Source organism: Diabrotica undecimpunctata, chromosome 3, assembly GCF_040954645.1.
Source record: "Diabrotica undecimpunctata isolate CICGRU chromosome 3, icDiaUnde3, whole genome shotgun sequence".
NCBI lineage: Eukaryota > Metazoa > Arthropoda > Insecta > Coleoptera > Chrysomelidae > Diabrotica > Diabrotica undecimpunctata.
This window is the reverse complement of record NC_092805.1, coordinates 52,791,579-52,814,849: the sequence shown is the minus strand read 5'-3', so window position 1 is coordinate 52,814,849 and position 23,271 is coordinate 52,791,579. Positions and strand designations below refer to the sequence as shown.

The window sequence follows — 23,271 nt, the reverse complement described above, 5'->3', positions numbered from 1 at the left end:
TTCTATACGCTTCATACTTGTAATTCCGAGCGTCCATGTTTTCACTCCGTATAGCAATAAGGAATAAATTAATGTTTTTTACAAATTGATATCGGATATCCAACAATAAGATGGAGTTTATGAGGAATGTTAAATACATGCATTAATGTTTACACTTACATTGAGTTATTGCGTTTAAATTACTTAACTTTGGTTTATACTTTTTTATCCTTGGTTTCTTCTTGATTTTGTAACTATTGGATAGGTGGATTTAAATTAATTGTCTTTAAAATACCTAGTTTAAATCGACAGTTCTTGATTTTTCAGTATTTATATTTGAATAACTTTCTTTTGGTTTAATAGTCTTGTACACTTGATTTTACTCTCATAGAGTGTGTGGGTTTAAATTTTATTTTTTTTTTTTTTTGTTTAAGTTTAAGACCCCTTAATGTTGTACCCTTCTTTGCTCCCGTAGGGTATTTGAGTTTTAATAACTTCTCATTGCTTTAATGTATTGCTTAAAATAATTATTGAGAAAAGGTGCAAAAATCTAAATCCTGTATCAAAATCACCCTCAAGACCCATGACTCCCCCCGGACAAAAATTTCTGGATCCGCCACTGTTTCAAACATAAAAATTAAATTTCGGAATAAATAATTTCTTGAATTTTATATTTCATACATTATTAAGGTTAAAATATGTATTTATAGTTTTTCAATCTTCTTTTTATACGAGTATATAAAATATATCTACATAATATTAATTAAAAAAAATGTCTCATTCGTGTTTAAAATTTTCAGGAAGGTGAAGAAGAAGGTAAGGCAACTGCAAATATAAATGTTGATTTTTGTAACCGTCATTTTTGAAGAAGTTTTGTTAACTTGTCGTGGTAATAACTTGTGTCATTAAAGAATTAAACTAAATACTAACAGAAAAAACAAAGCTCGATAATCTCTAACTTTTAAAATAAAAAATCATATTTTAAAAAAATATTTTTTTAATGTTAATAGTAACTCTAAAATTTTGCACGTAAATATTTCGGTGGTTTGTAATATCGGTTAAATCTTTGATATTTTGAAGTCTTAAAATAGACTTTTTATTGTTAGCACCACCGGCAGCTCCTCCAGCAGAAGGCGAGGCTGCACCAGCACCTGCCCAAGGTGAAGCGCCGGCTGAAGGCGCTGCACCTGCCGAAGGTCAGCCAACGGAGGGTCAACCTGCAGAAGGTGGTCAACCTACAGAAGGAGCAGCTCCAGAGGGACAACCTCCAGCAGAAGGAGCACCTGCCGAAGGTGAACCTCCAGCAGAACCAGAAAAAGAAAAAACGCCAGAACCACCACCAGAAACAGGTAAGTGAATATTTTGGGAGAAGGTATGAAGTTTTTAACGTACAACCTGTTAATGGTGCGGTTATCTTTCGAATAGTAGTAGCTTTTACTCTACTTTTTTACTTACTGAATGTAGGCATGATGCCAACCCAAGCAGCGATGATTCGTCCTATGCTTAGCATAGGACTATGCTATGCTATGCTGACGCAGAAGTCTTTACTTTGAACTTCTGTTTCAATAACCTAGATACAGCAGTTTTTTTTTGGAAATTTAATGTCACAATCTATCTTTGTTGTCATTATTAATGATTCTTCCACACTGGTAAATTTTAAATATTATATTTACACATATGTCCAAAAGTTTTGAATATTGGAATACTTCATCTTTTTATTGATTTTTATATATAAAATCTTCTGAATATAGTATATTTGAAGAATAAGCTGGAGTAAATTCTCAGAATACTAATCTTCGCACCTCGAAATACATAGGCGTGCACATCTTCTAACTAAAACGTAATCTTAAAAGAAAAGTTTGCGTTAAATTTATTTGGATATTTAGAACAAAGTAATTAATCCAATCCAATACTGCTTTAAAATAAAAAGATATACATAAAAAGAATAAAAATTCTATTATCAGTTAATATAAAATAATAAAACACAATAAATTATACTGAAACGTAAAATACATACACAAAAACTGTAAGTTTTTATATATTCCTATTAATAAATAATAATATTCCTAATACTAATAATATTAGAGATAAGAATGAAAATTATATTAGCAATATAGAATAAATAAAAAATAAACAATGAAGTTGTCGGCAATTGGTTCAAATGTAAAATTAAGCTTCCTCATATTCTCTTTCAGACGAAGTGTTATCCGATCCAGGATGAATTATTATAGGTTCCATACTGCTATCTATTATATGATCAAGCTCCCACATATTTTTCTCAATATCCATAACGTGATTAATACATTTTTGCCAATGTTCAGTCGTTACTTCGGATATTGATTTATGAAAAAGAATAGTAACATGACAATTTAAAAGTTGTATTATTTCGAGCAACGTTACTTTTAACTTTGGCCCATACTAATTCAATCGGATTTAGCTCGCAATGATACGGTGGTAGGCGAAGTATTTCGATTCCTCGTTTTTTGGCTATTTCCTCAATGACATATTTTTTATAATTTTGTTTATTAATTTTAGCAAGCTCTAATAATTCTGCTTTTGTCATTGTATTGTCAAAGATTAAATTCTTAGAAGTTAACCACATTGCAATTTCATCTTTCCTCCATTGAGTAGTTGGTAAACGTTCAACTAATCTAGAGTGGTAACTTGCATTGTCCATCACAATAACTGAATTTTTAGGTATGAATTCAATCAGCTGTTCTAAATATTCTTCAAACACGTCTCCGTTCATCTCTTCGTGATAATCACAGGTCTTTTTTGATTCAAACAAAAGTAAACCCTCCTTAAGAAATCCATTCATACTACCTATATGGGTAACAATTATTCATCGTCGACCTTTACCTGTTGGTTCCTTGATACCAGGTGAATATCCTTCCAGAAATGCTTGTCGACATGTTTTTGTAGTTTTGTCTTTCCAAACTCTCCCTACAGTATGCCCTTCATTAACCCACGTTTCATCTAAATAATAAATGTTCTTATTTTCTGTCCTCATTTTTTTTTATTTTTCTGAGGTAGTCTCGTCTCCAACACACAATTTCTTCGGAATCGATAAGCATTGACTGTCTGCCCACTTTGTTATACTTAAAGTTTAACTCATGAAAAACTTTCCAAAGTTTGTCTCTACTTATTGTGGGTAAATCGGGATCGTCGGTAATGGCTTGTAAAACTTTATCTAAAGTTGGTATTTGTTTGTTAAAAAAAAAATGAGTGGACCATTCTATGAATTGCATTTTTGAAAAATTCATCCACATTCACTTTCGACAACTTTGGTCTTCCTGGTCTCGGTTTGGGTGGCGTTATGCCAGCTGATTTTTCCTCTTTTAAAATGTTATATACAGTTGATTTTGAATATCCCATTACTTTAGACGAAATTTCAACTATACTATCAACAGTATTGGAAGGATTGTGTAAAATAATTGTAGACGTTAAGGATAAGATAAATGATTCAACTTTAATTTTTTAACTGGTGTATAATCACACGTTAATTCCATATTCTATAAACTCACTATTCACTCTTGCAAAAAACAACTGTGTCAGATCTCTTCACTCGCTTATAATCGACTAAACAAAAATTTTCTGATATTAATGAATGACTCTTTAAAGACCATTAACCATTTTATTAATCATTGGTTTTCCAAACAAAATCGAAATTTATACTATTTAAGATAGCGTTCACATTTATCAGAAACCATCTTTCGCTAATCGACTTTTTCTATCTAAACTATCAAAAGACCATTAACTAAATATCTATGTATTTTAAGAGTTTCTTTTTTTCTTTTTATTTAATGGGTCATTATCATAACGACAAAAATAACCATAAATAACGTTACTAAAATAAACAGATTTATATAAATATAATATGCTTTGAAAATGGTTTAAATATCTAACAAACCGAAACAAATAATGTAATACCCTTAAAGTACGTCTATGACCAGCTGAAAAAACCCTAGCCTACACAGTTCTAACAATAGCAGGTATTTAAATTTTACGATAGTCCATGTGACATGAAAAAATTTCTATCTAAATAGTCAAACCCAACGTAAAATAAGCTAAAATATTGACGTTGTAAGAAAAGCACACGTACTAAAATATGCTTAACAATTTAGTTTTTTTTTCTGAGAATTTACTCCAGCTTATTCTTCAAATATACTATAGTTAAACATTATTTTGTTTTAATTCTCAACAATACTAAATAAATCTCAAAACCAGATAAACGATATGCAAAAAAATTATTTATTCTCTTGGAGTGAAAAACTTAAAATGTACAACTTAAATTTAAAAATAAATTAGTATAGAAAAAAATAATTTTTAACAAAACTAATAATTTAGTATTTCCTCCTGTGGCCTGTATGCATGCCTGTGGGCGATTTGGCATGCTGACGATTAAGTGGTCGAGCTGGGCTTGCGGAATTCTCTCCCATTCTTCACACGAGCAGCATCTTTTAGTTCTCGAATTGTAATAGAGGGATTGTTTCGCTTCTTGATGCGTGTTTTGAGAATGTCTCAAGCATGTTCAATAACGTTTATGTCGGAGGAATTCAAGGGCCACTATATTGTACATATTCCTTCTTCTTCCGGAAAATTTTGTACTGCTGCTGTTCTATGAGGAGGTGCGTTGTCATGCATAAACACAAATTCATCCCCTACTGCCCTTCGGAATAGACGTACGACAGGATTTAAAGCTTCCTCGATGTACACAGAACTAGTGACTCTTCTCTCCAGAACCAGCAGTGGCGTCCGTGTACCACTCATAATACCACCCCAAACCATAATACTGCCACCTTCAAATGGGACACGTGGTTAGGCTGTTTTTAGTCGGGCTTGTCGTCCTGGGGCCCTCCAAATCAGTGTTTTTCCCAAATCAGATACCAAGCCAATTTTTGGCAATTGCAATCTAACTATTTTGTGTTGGTAGTCTGGATATGCCACTTGTAGATTCCAGACGATTTCTATGAGCTATCAATGTTATTTGTCAGTCTTGTGCTGCTGTTGTACATCAACTTCTACCACTTTTGGGACGATCCTTGACGTCATTTGTATTTTGGAATTTTTTTTAATTTTCGATACAGCACTCTGAGTAACATCAACAATATTCGCGATGCAACTTTGACTACAGCCCTGTTGTAACAAAGCAATTACTCTAATCTGTCAAAATGAGATATCACGTTTCTATACATTTTTAAACGGCTCAATTAAAATTTAAACAAAGACTGAAATAATGTGTAAATACGCTAATCAGTTGAATGTCATACAAAAACGATTCAAATTTTTTATCATGTTCATTTAAAAACGCTCTAGAATGAATATCAACAACGGTTTTAAAACCACTATGGGCGTAGATATATTATTTGTACGTATTCCAAACTTTTGGACATGTGTGTATATGGGATCAAGCCGCAATTCATCGTAATGAAAATTACATTTTTAAATAATGTTTGACGTTTCGATTTCCCCTTCGGAAATCGTTCTCAAAAGAGGTTACATAATCTGCGTAAAAATTCTGCGAAAATGTTTATCCAACAAGTTTTTAGTAGGTCATTTTTTTCAAAACTGATTTTTGATAGTCGACTTACTTGGTCTCAATGGTTTAGTTTGCTACATCCCTTGTAATTGGTTTATTCCGTAAATCGACTGAATATAAAAAAACCTTTAACATGTGAATTTGTGGTTGATTAGGAAGTTTTATGCAGAGAAAAATTTGTTTAGTTTTAAAAATGATCTAGTTGTTTTTTATATATGTATTGTATTCAAACATCTGTTTCTAGATATTTATAATTTTGAATCTTTTGAACCTCTTTTCTCAACTTCGTGAATTTCTTTTATTGTTAATTCTAGTCATAATGTTGATTATCTTTATTGAATATTTTTAGATTGTATATGTAGATTAACCCTGTACTGCCCAATTTTTTTTTAACTTCAAAAAAAAATTTCTTCTGTTACATACTTCCAGGATAGGATCAAATTAAAACATTTTTGAAGATTTTTTTTTAATTCTTTATTTCCTTTGTTTCATAAGGGTTTGTGACTCTCAAGTTACAATGGGAAAAAAAGTTAATTTTTATGAAAGTCCACAAAGCAATTAGAATTAGGCGTAAAGCACAAATTTACATTACATTTTTCACACAATACTTTTGGTACGCCTAGGCATCCCGGTTTCTTGCAACGTCCGCGCTTTTCTGAAAATTTAGGCCAATGGCCTATTCCGTCTTTCCGTATGTTTTTCTCCGGTAGAGAAGCGATAGGTCCTCCTTTCCTTTTCTGCTCGATTTCTTGTTCTATTATAGATAGACTGGGCCTTCCCCTCTTCTTGAGTCTCTCTTTACCCTCTTGACAAAGACAAGCGGCAATAGATGCTTTGAAATCTAAAAGACTTAGTTCATCGGTCTTTCTTATACCAAGTAACTGAGTGTCTCTTTTATAAAGTAACCAAGCGTTCACAACTGCTAAATCAAATATATGGAACACAATGCGGAGGTACCACTTTTTAGAACGAATCCTAGTTCTATATAAAGCCATCAACGAGTCCATTAAGTCCACTCCGCCCATACATTTATTGTAAAATGTTACAATGTTAGGACATTCCACAAGAATGGTTTCTTTCTTTGCTTTGTCCCATCTTTGAACTTGACTTGTAGGATACGTGCCTACAAACGAACTCAGTAAATGCACCGGCTTGTTGTCGTACCATTTGACTGCTCTAAGGGTTATTCCTTCTTTCTTGTAGACAAGTTCTTCAAAACTCCCCCTTCCTTTCTTTTTCATATCTTTGTCGGTAGAGAAATTACATCCTTTTAATCTGTTAGGACGCACCGTACCTACAGAAGGAATACCCAACTTGTCCAGTTCAATTTGCAATTGCATACTTGTAAACCAGTTATCAAAATATATCTTATGGTAAGCATTTCTTGAAATTATTGTGGCTAATCGAAGAACCACATTTCCGCTGACTCCAACATTTGGTAAAGATTCTGGATGCTCTTCTTTACCAGTATATAGTTCAAAATTATATACAATTCCGTTGGTATCGCATAGGAGAAACGCTTTATAGCCCCACTTTTTTGGTTTGTTTTTTATATACATTTTTAGACTATGTTTTCCTTTGAAAGGAATAACTTGTTCATCCACTGATAGTTTTTCTGTCATTGGAATTTTCCGAAAATTTTCTATAACTGGTTCTAAAAGCGGTTTGATTTTGTATAACTTATCTCCGGGAATTATCTGACTATTGTCATTGAAGTGGATATTGTTTTTTATTTGTTCCCAGCGATTCCGACTCATAGTTTCTGCAACAACTGAAATTCGAGTAGATGCTTTCCAGTACATTCTAGTTGAGGGTAAACCATACACTGACATGAACAAACATACACCGAAAAACTGTTCAATTTCGTTCTTTTCCACATTTCGGTGTTCTTTTGGGTAGAATACAGATTTGTTTGATAAACGATATTGTCCAAAATATTGTCATCTATCATCGTTCTAAAATACTTGATTGGAGTATACGGGTTTTCAGGTTCTGGCGGTAAACTACCTTTCCAAGGTTGAATTGGCTGTGCAGAACGACTAGTAATTCGTTTCCATGTGATATTCTGATGATTGAGCACGTCATTTTCGATGTCATTGTCATCCTCCTTTTCATTATCATCTTCCTGGTTCTCATTATTGTCTTCCATATCTTCCAGGCACACTTCTTCCGAACAAACATTTTCTGAAATATGTACCACTTCATCATCGTCACTGTCGGATTCTAGAATGGAATCTTCAGAGTCATATCCACCAATGTCTCTTATTTGAACATTATTTAGTCCTTTCTTGCCATAAAATGATTTTACACAGATAGGTTCCATTTCTGTTACGACCTGCAAAAAAAAAATATGTTATACATTATGGACCATTGTAACTTTAAAGTTACACAACATTTTTTACTCACAAAATACCTAATATTTTATTATCAGAGCATATATTTGCTACAATAAGAATCAGATTGTACTTACTTTTAGTTTTATTTTTTTTAAGTCGTCAGCTAGTACAGAAAATACTTGAAATTGTGATCAAAGTCACCTACTATAACGCTGTAACACTACTAACGACAACACACTACAATTGCTAGAATCTATGCATAAAATATGACCTTGTGTATGATTGGAATGCTTTGTGGTAGACAGCTGTCTGTAACCTTACGGAAACAACGGACGTTTACGGAAATATAAGGTTTAGAAAATATTTTATGACTTTTATTCAGTATGTAACTTGAGAGTTACAAGGGGCAATACAGGGTTAAGATCCTTTGTTAGTGTTATTTTCTTTTATATTTTTTCCTTAAATAAGTACTGTATTTTAATAGCAGGAATAGATATTTAATAACACATTATAAAAGATACAGCATTTTCTTATATCTGAGCTTTTATCTTTGTTGATTAGTATTTCTCTTTTTCTTATCTTTCACTATAATTGTTGTTTAATTTGCAAATATACATACTTTGTCTAAAAATATGATGTGTCAGAACTTTTTTTAATAGTTTAAAATATTTTTCGTAATTGATACAACTAGAAGCCTCTTTTTTATATCTATAAAGTACTTAATAATAATAATTGAACGTAGACAAGGCTTTAGGATATTAAATTCACTTTTAAAACCAAACTATGTATTAAATAATTGTGTATTATACTCCAACTTGTTATAAATATTTCTAAAAACACAATCATTCTGTTAACATTTTTTTGATTAGGTGAATTTTTTCTATGAATAGTTATAGATTTTATATTTTTCTTTAAATCTATCTTTTAGTTTCTTCAGTTCTTTCAAATAGTTGCAAAATATCTTTAGTTCTTGTGCACTTTAATCTGCACACATTACTTGAAACACCTACAAGAAGGGATTCAAACAATACCATTTGTAAAGGGCTTCTGAAAAATTAAAAAGGATAGGTAATAAGTACAACATCACAACAACATTTAAAACAATAAATACACTGATATCTAAATTTTACAAAACCAAACCCAATAACACACAATAAGGATCGGAGAACTGTATCTATAAAATGCCCTGTAAATTCAACAATTTTTATGTAAAAGAAACCGCAAGATCACTAAGTGTCAGGATAAATGAGCATCAATAACATATATTTCGACAAATCTCAGATATTCCAACATATTTTAGATAACGACCTCACAGTACAATGGAAAAAAGCGTCAATAATCATGAAAGAAACAGATATGAAAAAGAGAAATGTCAAGGAAGCAGCTCTCATCCAAGTTAGTAAAGAAAAATGTGTAGCAAGCCAATCAGCAGAATGTAACAGGCTTTGGTTGCCATACTAAAGAAAAAGTCAACAATAGGAATATACCAACAATTGTAAATTAAAGGTAGTCGCAGACATCATTACAATTGTATACAATACATATTATGCACATACAATACAATACAATACAATACACAAACATATAATCTACGTTAAACACACTTCATACCTACAAAAAAAATAAAATAATCAAACACACAAAATAGTCAAAATTTAATATTCCGAGAATAAAAACACCACCCTCAGATTTTTGTCAACCAAAAAAGGCTATTTCCTACAAGATCGAGGCCAACGGAGTCAACAGTCAATTTTAAAAAACATAACCTACAAACAATCTTGTTGGTTTTACACATAGACATCAAGATGCAAGACATGACTGCTGCAATACAGTCGCGTTCCCCTAGTGCGACAGGGAAAACTGGCGCAAAGTAGTTCCTGCATCTCTGTCTAATGGGCCGGGTTTATCAACCACGTGACCTTCTTATTGGTCATTTAGGTCACGTGGTCGATGAACCTGGCAAATGAGAAAGAGATGCAGGAACTGCTTTACTTCAGTTTTCTCTGTTCCACTGGGAGAATAGGCTGGTATTGCAACGACCATTCTATCTTGTATTATGTGTCTATGGTTATACATTTTCCAAAAATATAATTTTCATGATAATTTTTCGACTGTTCTAACAACCATTCAAATTTCGTCATTTTGTGTCATGTGGAACAATTTCACCCAATCATGTCAACATTAGACTGATAATTGCATTCAGTGCAATTTTCAATCCCTATGACAACACGATCGAGTTTGACAACTTCATACAAATAAATTTCAAAATGTCACGTTTCGGCAATGAGAATGTTCAAAGTATAAATGCGCTAATCAAAGAAAAAATTCTAATGTTAACTTAAATTTTAATAATTGTACTTTCACTAACTGTACTTTTAATAAATAAATGTGTCGTTATGTTGAGTTATGATTTTTTTTTCGAAAAATTATCCGCCGAATATCTCTCGGACATTGATGAATGCCTCATAATTTCATCACAAATTTCTCAAGCTCGTTGCTTGGTAACAGCACTCAGCCTTCGGCTTCGTGCTGTTACCAAGGAACGAGCTTTCGATTGTCATGAAATTATGTCGTCTGTTATCAATGTCCTAGGGATATTACTACTGACAATTAATTGTGGCTAAACTCCATATAAACATAATATTTAATGCCTAAATGTTCTTCGTTGCTAAATCCGGTTTGTCATTCCATAATAATTGTATATATATACATATTGAGAATGCATACACAAGAGAGTTATACCGCGGTAAGTTTCACATTTAAGTTTGCCTTTTTTAGATTTGGCAAAAGATCCCCGTTTTCTAATCGCTGAGAGTTTTCTCTTTATTTTACATCTTGTGCATCTGTATTGCTAGATGTTCGTTACCTGTTAAATTCTCTGTTAAATAGATCGTAGGGAAGCCTTGTTGATTCATTTTGCTTGTATTGCTTTTTTTACCTCTTCAAGAGTCGGGTTTGTTTGTTCTTGGTTTGAATCCTTTTTTGCTGGCTTCTCTTCTGCGTATTTTATCTACCTCCGTTGTCATTCCTTAAAATTTATTCTTCTTTCTCTAGTTATAATAATGACACGATGATAAGACTTCCCATCCAAGACTTGAATATAGGTCTCGTAGTCACATGATTCTTTACGGGAATGGGTGATTGGCCCTTTGCCCAACCCTCCTCCTTAAAGCGGACATATAACCGGCAGTGACACAGTGAACTACTTAATCCATCCACAAGTGCTACAGGCGAAGACTGTATTAATTTTAATAGAAAATACAATTATTTTATGTTTTAAACTTCGGAAAGCGTTTTCAACCGTTAAATAAACGTACTTTTAAATACAATTATAGTCAGCTTTTCTTGAATAGGCTTCATATCTGGATTATAGTGACCAGAATATACGCAAAATGCATTTTTTGCATATCTGGCATATTTTGCATAAATTTCATATTTTTACAAGAAATTGCACATATCTGCATATTGTTATAAAAAATATATATAATTCTAATATGTTCTGAATGTGTCGACCTTTTCTCAAAACTGTTCAGTAAAATTGCCCGAGTAATAAAACCTCTGTTTCTTTAAATCATTTTGGGCGTATCTCCTATTGTAATAAATGTTTTAGGTAAACTGGTAAACAATTAACAGCGCCAATATACAAGCAAAATGAACATACATAAACACTTTTAGTGGGGCGGCATTTTCCGAAATCCAAAACGTGTGAAAGTTTTAGTGAGAAGCTTTAAGGAATAAGTAGCTGTATGAAAAGTGTAACTATGTGTATTGAGACAAATTTAAAAAAAGGCATTTATAGTGTAATTTTAGTACTTAACCCGCGACTTCGTTAATTTTTTTATAGCGCGATGTCCAAACTACATGTTTGGATTCAGTCATATCCTGAATTGAAGTTAGATGGAGGAGCTAGTCATTGTCAATACATGTTTCTGTAAAAAAACGTGTAAATAAGATTTGGCTTTTTGTTTCAAATTTCTTGTGATAAAAAATTTTTAATCGATCAGCATACTATCTCACCTTAAAAAGTGTGAGAAAACTAGTCCAGGGTCTCCCAGTGGGAGAGGGTCCAATTCAAAAGAGTAATTTACAATGACGCAGTGCTAAGAAATTCAAAAAACCAAGCAGCCACTTTTTGGCCAGGAACTTTGCGATGTCTTATTATCTTTGGGAATTCCAATTTCAAAACTGAACAATGTCCCTTTTACCTTATTTTTGCAGAAGTATTATAAATTTAACATTCCCGATAAGAGAAGGTACCTTAAGAAAAAATTTATCGAGATTTGCTACGAGGAGACCATAAGAAAAATTCGACAAATTATTGCCGATATCTAGATTTACTTTATAGTTGACAGTAATTATTATATATATATATATATATATATATATATATATATATATATATATATATATATATATATATATATATATATATATATATATATATATAGCATCGAGAAAAGGAGTACGACCGTCAATCCAATATAAATTAAGGATCACTCAGAAGAGTGGTGGGTTTTTTCGGTCAAAAGGTGGAGAAAAAAGACAAAGTTGATGGCTACTTCATCTATTTATTGAAGACGTTTCGCTTTCTTAATCAGAAAGCATCATCAGTTCATCTAAAAAGAACAATATAAAAAAACCACACAAGCATGGAAAAGTTGTTACATATGTCATTAGGGTTGGTATTTCACCTTGCTGTTCTGTCATAATTATTGACCTCCAGGTTTTGACTGTCTTTTTACGTTGATAGCGTGGTTGTCTTAATTGAACTCCATTTTACCGGCAGCATTCAAGAAGCCAGGAGTGGTAATTTCATTATACATTAAATTATTCAATTTCAATATTAATTAATACAATAATGCTACCTAAAGTAAAAATCAAAACATAACTATTGCTATATTGTTGGAAGTGCTTCTTTGATTTTTCTTAGTTCTTCACTCTCTTTTTTAATGTTTTTTTTTAACTTATACATTTATATAACAAAAAACACATTTTTGCTGTGCTTAGTTTGAACTAATTGTTAACTTATCTAATTCAATTTATTGTTTATACATCATAATCGTATAATGTCCATTTACTTAAGTGTCTTTACAACTTTGTTATCACTGACTGCTACATATCTTTTTAAGGTAACATATGTAACAACTTTTCCATGCTTGTGTGGTTTTTTCATATTGTTCTTTTTAGATGAACTGATGATGCTTTCTGATTAAGAAAGCGAAACGTCTTTAATAAATAGATGAAGTAGCCATCAACTTTGTCTTTTTTCTCCACCTTTTGACCGAAAAAACCCACCACTCTTCTGAGTGATCCTTAATATATATATATATATATATATATATATATATATATATATATATATATATATATATATATATATATATATAACTACTACTACTAAGGATTTCCACAGTTTTCACTGTCTTCCTTCACTTAACCGTTTTCTCCAATTTTCCCTGTCATTCCAGTCTCCATCTCGCAGGGTTCTTTTCTCCATAGCCTCGTCGATTTCATCTCTGAATGACCTTCGGGGTCTTCCTCTCTTTCTTCTTCCAATCGGGCTCCATTCTGTGATTTTGTTTATCCAGCGTCCTCTGTCCGCTCTTCTGACGTGGCCGTACCAAGATAGTCTCTTCTCCTCTATATAGTCGATTATCTCTGATTGCACTCCCATTCTCCGCTTAATCTCTGCGTTTTCAATTCTGTCTCTTTTTGTAAGTCTACAGCTTCTCCTCAGGAACTCCATTTCTACTGCTCTTATTCTACCTCTATTTCTTTTGTTTATTGTCCAGTTTTCGGACCCATATGTCAGGATACTTCTTGTCAGGGTATTATATATTCTCTTTTTTGTCTTTATCGTAATGTTCTTATCCCACAACACTGAGTTAGTTGTCTTATACAGTTTCTTGTTTGTCTCAGTCTGTTGTTTATATCTTCTTCTGTTGTTCCCTGGTTCGATATTATGGTTCCTAAATACTTGAATTTATCTGTTCCATTATATATATATATATATATATATATATATATATATATATATATATATATATATATACAAAAAAATGAAATGAAATGAAAATGAAAATGAAATGAAAAACTACAATGAAAGCACAAACAGAAATGGCGCCTAGTCCCCGGCAGATCTTAGATGATCAAGGGGTGCGAAGAATCCCCAGGAGGAATAGCCTAAATATTTTAAATACAAACTTTAAGATTGCAACATGGAACGTTAGAAGTCTGTTCGAAACAGGAAAACTAGCAAATGCATGCCACGAAAAAACGTTTAGGTAAAGTTAAAACCATGAACAAAACTTTCTATTACTCGGGTAATAATGATCCGGTTCATCGTAACTGGGTTGGAGTAATTTTAGAAGACAAATATAACAATGCCGTCACAAACTTTGTGCCATTTTCGGACCGATGTCTTCTTATTCAACTATCCGGAAAGCCAGTAAATATTAACATCATTCAAACTTATGCCCCTATGGCCGATAAACCCATAGAAGAGCTAGAAGCGTGGTATGCTGACGTAAAAAACTTATAAAGATAATAGGCAAGGAAAGAGAACTTTTTAACACAGTAAAAGTTAGAAAAACATCATACCTAGGCCAAATACTGAGAAATAATAAGTACCAATATGCCCAACTTATAGTGCAAGGAAAAATCGAGGGAAAGAGAGGCCTAGGAAGGAAAAGACTATCGTGGCTCAGAAACATCCGACAATAGACAGGGCTAAATTTTGAACAGCTAATAAGAACAGCTGAAGATAGAGAAGAGTTTGAAATTGTAGTAGCCAACCTCCATTGAGGAGAGGGCACTCTAAGAAGAAGAAGATATATATATATATATATATATATATATATATATATATATATATATATATATATATATATATATATATAATTATTGATAAGATTTTACCTTATTGAGTCAAAGCAATTGGAGATAACCATTAATTTGACATTTGACCATGACACGTTTTGTTCAAGATGAGCTTTCCCGTTTTTTTCTGCCAAAAAGTATACCATGCGATCACGTCTTAATAATATTAAGCGACAATGGTAAAAGCAGCACAAAACTTAAAGATATTCTACAAGAATAGTAATTTAATTCATGTAACATGTTTAGCTCAATGGCATAATCTTGTCACGGAAGAAATAAGACAAATTTCCCACATTTTAATGATTTGATAAATACGAGTTCAATTGTACAAATAACGTCTGGGTAATACCACATTAGCCCCTTTACCTCTTATCGCGAGATGGGGCACTATTTACGTCGGAATCTAGCATAACAAAGTAGAATTTTAAATTTCTTGTTAAGTACTCAAAAAAACTTAAAAAAATAAAATTTGAATTTTTATGAAAAAGTTGATTTGATTAATCGTGTCAAGGAATTTTATGGTTAAAGGGAACGTAGCCATATCTGTAAAAAATAAATTAAAATATGTTTTAAACAAAAATTCACGATTTTCTATTTTGGAAAAAGTTGCGAAAGTTCATCTAAGTGATCTGTGATCTTGAAATATTGTCTTCCAATATTAACAAGTTTAAAAATGCACTAGCAACTTCTGTTGATGTTGAAAAAAGTTTTTCGACTTATAGATATTTATACACAGCAAACAAATTATTGTCAATTATTTTGATAACCATAACAGGTGTATGTGAAATTTCCTATCCACTATAAGTATGTATGGTTACTATATTTCTTAAATTAAAATATTTCTGCAGAGATGCTGTTAGATACTGTACTTTTATTGCTCTTCATACATTATATGACTTGAGAGCTTTATGTGTACTCCTATGTATGTTTCGCATTATATGATAATTCGTAATACATCATAAATGTATTAAAACCGTTTTTTTTTTTCTTGTAGTTACGTTACAGTATATGTTTTTCTAATCGAGCTTAAGTTTACACAGTTTTGGTTTCGCAGGATTTGAAACATTCAAAAAGTTAGTTCTTAATGAAAACTACGACATTATAACATTACCCGAAACGATATTAGCACCGACAGAAGACAAAGAAGCAGTAGCTATACCAAATTATTCACTAGTTGAAAATCGTAGGGGCAGTGGAGATGGCGTTATAATGTACGTCAAAGACTCTCTTAAATATAAAGTTGTTGATTTAACAGCTGCGGCTACTGAAACTGAGCACGCACATCTAAGTTTTGAAGATTTGTTAGAGAAATTAAAGAAGAATGGTAAGATACTAAGTCCTCGTCATCATTGTACGTAATCATCGTGTTTATTTCCATTCACACGTTGTAAATGTATATCATACATATTTTAACAACTTTTTAATCGACATCTTCAATATATAATCATGTACATCATAATATTTTTAACAACATTTTGTATCTAAATCATTTAGTGTTTTTAATTGGCAAGTAAAACAATATCAGACAATTACATATTATAATACTAATCCTTATATTAAGGACATGCTGCCGAAGCTGCCGCTCTGGAAGCTAAAGCGTCACCACCTCGAGAGGGAGTACCGCCAGCGGAAGGAGCTCCGGCAGAAGGGGCGCCCCCTGCCGAAGGTGCACCACCAGCAGAAGGAGCTCCTCCAGCAGAAGGAGCAGCACCAGCAGAGGAAGGGGCAGCACCAGCAGCGGAAGCGGCACCAGCTGAGAGCGCGCCAGCAGAAGGTATTATACCATTCTATATTTATAACAATTTAACCTGGTTATTATGTCAGTAACGTATCGTTAGTTACTATGGAAAGTGTAAAATTTCAATTAACTATAATAATTTATTGTCATTATATTTTCTAAAATATATTACTTATTACACTCCACCATAAAAAAATCTGCTAAGTATCATGTACTGAAAGTTGAATTAAACTTTTGACATTTTTCTATTGTGAAAAACTTGTTTTACTTTTAGGAGCCGCCCCTCCTGCAGAGGCCCCAGCAGCTGAAGCAGCACCTGCGTCTGAAGCCGCACCAGCCGAAGCTGCTCCCGCTGAAACTCCTGCCGAAACTCCCGCTGAACCTGACGTCGAGTCAGTACCAACGGAACCAGCGCCAGCTATTTCTTCACCTCCCATTATAGAAGGTGAAGATTCCGATGAGGATTTGTGTTACGTGTCGTCATTTCATCGTTCTGTTTATCGATCATCACATTATTCATCATATGTGTCTAACGTTGGTTGAATGTTCGTGACCATTCAACCATCTTTATCTACCAGCTTAAACATAGGTATGAGATATTATCACCATGTTGAACGTAATAATTTTGTTACTCTAAAATCATTTTATTCACATTGCAATGTATATCATATAATTATTGCTAAATTGAACATGCAAAAGTTATATTCAAGATGAGTGTCACATCACTGTAATAAGTGAACACATCGAGACTAGTGAAGGCCTAAAAATGAAATATACAACCTTTCAAAGTCATGCTAATTCTATATTGGGATTTTAAGGCCTAAATTTTGGTAGATCTCCTGTAAGAAGAAGCCATATTTATATGCTTATTATGAAGCAAAACAATCCAATCAATCAAAGGTTTACGATTAGCTAGAACAATCCTTCAAGAGGAGGAGGGAGTATAGGAAGTAGGAGAATGGTATGGTTGAAAAATTTAAGGGACTGGTTTAGATGCAGTTTAATATTACTCTTTAGAGCAGCGTTATACAGAGTAAAGATAATGATGATGATATCCAACCTTCGATTAGGAGATGGCACTTAAAGAAGAAACAAAAGCCATTATAATAGCTGCAATAGCTCAAGCACGCTTTAAATCGGTTAAGCGTATAGGTACCATATTTTTTCATTCGCCTTCCAGCGTTTACTGAATGTTTCCAAAACTTAAAGAATACTTGGTTGATAAATTATTTTCTTCAGGAAATGGTATTATTTATGTGATAAATCAGTTGTTTAAAAGGTCATGGAAAACATTCATGAACATGAAAACATTTTTTACAAAATCAGATCTTAGTCTAGAGCTTATAATCCGAATAATCAGATGTTACGTTTGCTCTGCCTTGCGGTACAGCTGTGAAAGTTGGACAATAAACTGTGAAACAAAAAAAAAAGAATAGATGCCTTTGAGATGTATATATACAGAAGAATGCTGAGAATTTTATGGGTACAAAAAGTTACCAATTATGAGGTATTTCGGCGCATAGGTAAACAAGAAGAATTACTAAGTATAATCGAAGCGAGGAAAATACAATACTTAAGTCATGTGTTGAGGGGTGAATAGTTGAAAGATGAATTACTCCGAATCATATTAGAAAGTAAAGTACAGGGCAAGATATCAGTAGGAAGACTTTAAAACTCGCGGTTGAAAGACCTTGACTGCTCTTTCGCAGAAATCTTTCGTGCAGCAGTTTTTAAAGATTTAATTGGCTTTTGGATCGCTAAACTTTAAAAGCACAATAAGAAGAAGAGGAAGTCGAACAAGCTTTCTTTCTAGAAGCATGAGAAATACTAAAACATAAAAAGTAAAAAATAAAAGAAATAAATCACTCGGTTTCAATGACATTACAGCTGAGCTTTTACAAAACATGAGTGAGCCATGGGTCAGCAAAAGGCCCAGTGATTGGTGTACTGCGCTACTTAGTCCAATTCATAAGAAGGGTGCAATAACAAAAATGTAGTAAATACCGAACCATCTCAATAATTTCACACCCAGGTTAAATTATATAGAGAATCATCAAACGTCACATGCAGACCTAACTGGATAGATAAATACTACAAGAACAAGCAAGCTTAAGGGTAAGGGCAAAATGAAGCAAATTCTCAACAAGCGACACCTCATTGAAAAATTTTGAGAATTTAAAATTTCTATTAGCATCTGCTTTCTGGATGACCAGACACTGCAAACTAGAAAGCTTTGTGGGAAATTCCACACGACATAGGAGCTCCTGATGATTGGTCAGTTCTGCTAAGTCAAACCCTTTTAAAGTCGGTAGGTGAGTGTGTCAAGGATGTATTCTATGTCTAAGTCTGTTTAACTTATGTGGGTAATATACAGAGATAGCCAAAAATCTTCTCTCGCCTCGTATCTTTTGAATGGTTATACTTATAATAGTGAAATTTGAAGGGAGGAAATTAACGGATATAGGCTTCTCAATTAGTCATAATACATGACGTACATAATGGTGACAGAGCCACTGTGAGCGGAAAGTAGAGAAAATTGTAGTTTCGCAAATAATAAATAGAGATTTAAGAAAGAGGTCTACCATATTAAGTGTTCAACATGTGCTCCATCTACTTTCTGACAGTAATGCAACCTATTACTAAACTCTTGTTTCAAAATGTCAATACTGTCGACTGCTGTAGCGTAAACCTTACAGTTTAAGTACCCCCACAGAAAAAATTTATTGGTGTGAGCTCCGGTGACCGAGCTAGTCATTCTATCGAACCTCATCGTCCAAGCCATCTACCACGAGATTCCTCATCTAGGTAACATCTTACTGCACCATAGTATCAGGAGCACCATCTTGTTAAAATGTAATTTCCAAGGAACAGAATTCATCTGCACTATATTTCAAAATATCAAGAATTAACAGTTTAATTGTGTTTTTTAACATCTCTAGATACACTCCGTAGGTTAAGTTAGCATTGAGAAAGACAGGGTTAACTATTTGGTTTCCCTCAATACATGCCCAAACATTTACTCTTTCTGGAAATTGAGTATGTTTTTCAAGAAAGACCGGTGGATTTGCGTCATTCCAATACCTTATGTTGTGTGTGTTAACATTTCCATTGATGGAAAAAGTACTTTCGTCACTAAAACGGATTGCTTTTATATAACATAACTGTTGGTTAATATAATTACACATATTTTCACAGAATTCTAGTCTTCGGTCGGGGCATCATCTAAAAGTTGGCGACCAATTTTTTATTTGTATGAAATTTATTTTTAGCCAACACCCGATATACTGTCTTTTGACTGATTCCACAGGTAGATGCAACTTAGGATGTAGAAGAAGTAGCATTCACTACTATTTCTGCAATTATGTCAATTTTTTTGTCATAACTAATTGTTGGTCGGCCAGATCGTTTGGCATCTTAAACACTACCTGTTTCTTTAAACGTCTGAAGAAGCTCCCTTAAATATGTCTTCAATATAGGGCGATCTGGGTACCTCTCATTAAAAAGACGTTCCGCTGCATGAAAATTGTTTTTACATTCACCAATTGTTATTAGGACAGCTGCTTCTTTGTCAGCTACAGTACGTACCAGTCTGCATATGTAAACTTTTAAACGTCTCGTTAAACAATAATTAAACTAAATATTCAAGGTATAAAACCTTTTGCAAAAACTTAGCATAATAAAAATAACTAGAGAATTGAAAGACGACTTTTTTGACAAATAACCAGAGGCGCACGTTAGAAACTTTAACAGTTAAATGCGAAACTTCAATTTTAGTATTTATTTAATGTATTCATCAAATTAATGTGGTTTATTCTTGAAAGTAAGCCACAATTTTGCTTTGAAACTAAGTTAATTTGACGTTTCGATTTCCACATTGGAAATTGTTCTTAAAATACAAAATAAAAAAATATTTTGAGAACGATGGAAATCGAAACGTCAAATAAACTTTGTTTAAAAGTAAAATTGTTGCTTATTCCAAAAAAAAATAGTAAATTGCAATAAGATGCCACTAGAAAAAAGCTTTAGAATAATGATTGAATAGGTATATTCAATACTTAGGTTATGACTAATTAAGAAGCCTACGTCCATTTATTTCCTCCCTTTAAATTTTTCTATTGTAAGTATAACCATTCAAAAGTTACGAGGGGGAAAAACTTTTAGTTAGCAATGTACCTACCTGTAACGAGAAAAACACTTGAGAAATGAAATGGCAATATCTGTACCACAATCAAGAGCGAATGGAAGCCGAAAGTAATAGATAAAGTCTCAAAATCGATAAATTAAAAACTATCTTGAATCTCACTGCAAACAACCCGAGCCTTGGACCAGTTTGAAATGGTTAGTAAGTTCAATTCTTTAGGATCCTACATTAGTAATGCAGGCGAATCAAGTAGGAGAATTATCGATATTCGAATATTTTTTTAAGCTCTTTTCTCTATTCGGATTGCCGAATATAGGCCTCTTCTAATTCTAATTCTCGCCATTCATCTCTGTTGTTTGTATATCGAATACAAGGAATCGAATATTAGGAGAAAGTCGATTATCAAAACTATGATCTAAGATCAACAAAATGAGATTGTTGATCTTAGATCAAAAAGCATTGACGCGATTGAGACATGGTGCTGGAGGAGAATGCTTCGAATCTCATAAAGAAATACAGTTGTACATATGGTGGAAAATCGCAATACTCAGTAATGCGAAAACCATTAGAAAGAGAGATATGAAAAATCTATTATTCATAATGGAGTCTCCGTTAAAAAAACGTGTTATGTTACGTATAACATTTTTTATTGTGAGCAGGACAGATCTGTAGCCAAAGAATCATTTCTTATATACCTAACTGAAAGATATTAGAATAAAAGTAACAAAAATGTTCATCATATTATCTTCATCTTACTGTAACCAATTAACTTATTGTACATCATTCATGAAACCTTCTGGCTTAGGTTTTAGTGTTAACGACTATTTACAAAGCGCCAAAGTGACTCAGTTAAATTAGAAAGATCATAATCTTAATCATGGTCCATTTGCAAGTTTAAAAATTAAAAGAAAATGTGAATTCTATGTCTAACTGTTTGTTTACACATTTCTAACATCTTTTGGTCATGTGTTGAAAAACATCTTGTAGTAATTAATGTCTTCAATAATGTGGATATTATAATTCGATAACCACTTACAGATTATCGTTTTTCTAATCTCTGTTCCGTATTTTTCAAATATTTATTATTAACGAAATTTATTAATGTTTCAGCTGCTGCTTAGAATCTTAGAATAATGGAACAACAATTTTTAAGGGCTAATTAGGAGAATATTTGTATGAGTCACTATTTTGTTGAATGGTATTTATACTAATAATGTTATGTTTGTCTGTAACAATATAAATTTATTTTACTTATTAATATAATACATAACTAACTAAATTGAGTTATTTATAGTTATTTTGTTAATATGTTATTTTCATCCAATCTAATTTAAAAATAAAGTTATTAAAATATCATGTAGACGTATTTTTTTTTAGTTGATAACAGTTATCGTAATATAACTATATAAATATTTCTATATACTTGAAAAGTAATAGAAACTTTGTGCTGCACATGCAAGTATATATATATATATATATATATATATATATATATATATATATATATATATATATATATGTGTGTGTGTGTGTGTATGTGTATGTCGTAGATACATGGGGATATTCTCGACTCCAGCGGGTCTTCATGGCTGATAGAACGTTCTATGTTTAAATCGGACAGTTGTGAATAAGCTATAATCAAAAAAGCATCCGTGGATCAACAAAGAATATGGCAGAGGGGCTACAGCTATGTATTTACTGTAGACTTGTCAATTGAACATGTCACACTAACACCCACCATGGTTAATCAGCAAATCCTGTCATTTAGTTTCAACTTGTGGAAAAAAAGAGAACGAGAAACGAGATGATAAAAGAAAAAAGAGATCTCTCAAAAAGAGACTCACAAATGAGTAACTTCTCTGATCTTATAAATAGAAACCTAACTGGAATGATGTTTCCGCCCCAAATATTATAGTCTGATGCAAGAACAACAAACTCTGATCCAGGTATCATAAAACATCTCTCTGGGGCTCAATAAAAGAGGATAAAGGGAGACGCAAAAATGGCTGCTGAAGCATAGGCCACAGCAAATCCACATAAAACCAAAGCAGAGGTATTGACAAAACCCGGGGGTAAGAGATTCATCAAGAATATAATACTAATCACACCCCCTCCAGCAATAAAAAGTCGCGTAAAAACCATGGTACTCTAATGAGCAGACTAGTTCAAATATCAGTGTCACAAAAGTGTTCAGGATGTCGGTGGTATATAGAAACCATTCTCATACTCAGCTAGATCAGCCTCAAGCAGATCTAATAATCAACAAACTGGATAAAGCAGTGGATGAAGCTCCTGTCGGAAATCAGAATCAACTTCTACAGTTGCATTAAACAACGTTTAGGGCAGGGACCTTGTCGGTGAACTAAGTAAACTGTGTGTAAAAAATGTACTATTAATGTGGTGACGGCTAGGGAGGATTTATAGGAGGGATCAGACTGAATAATAATATTCTCAAGCGGCGAATCATTATCCTTGCCCACGTTTCCCAAAAAAGGGCTGATAAAGCCACTATCAAAAACTGTAAGCAAACAAACTCAAGACCTTAAGACGGATGACTGGTTTTTGAAGGATCGGGGAAGACACAAATCTTAGTCTAGATTTTTGACGAGCTTTCTTGATCGTTGGTCTTCTCTGTAGTCAACTTCTGAATACACGGAGG

At 32.8% G+C, this 23,271-nt stretch overlaps 1 protein-coding gene across 1 annotated transcript; it reads left to right on the top strand.

Annotated features, from left to right (window-relative positions):
* Positions 1-773: 773 nt before the first annotated feature.
* Positions 774-21,968, top strand: LOC140437893 (uncharacterized; the record flags this gene model as incomplete). The annotated part of the gene is made up of 6 exons (XM_072527686.1): positions 774-795; positions 1,086-1,328; positions 15,788-16,057; positions 16,295-16,507; positions 16,746-16,916; positions 21,723-21,968. Coding segments are annotated over 6 exons (930 nt in total), but the record flags the coding sequence as incomplete, so codon positions are not given.
* Positions 21,969-23,271: the final 1,303 nt, after the last annotated feature.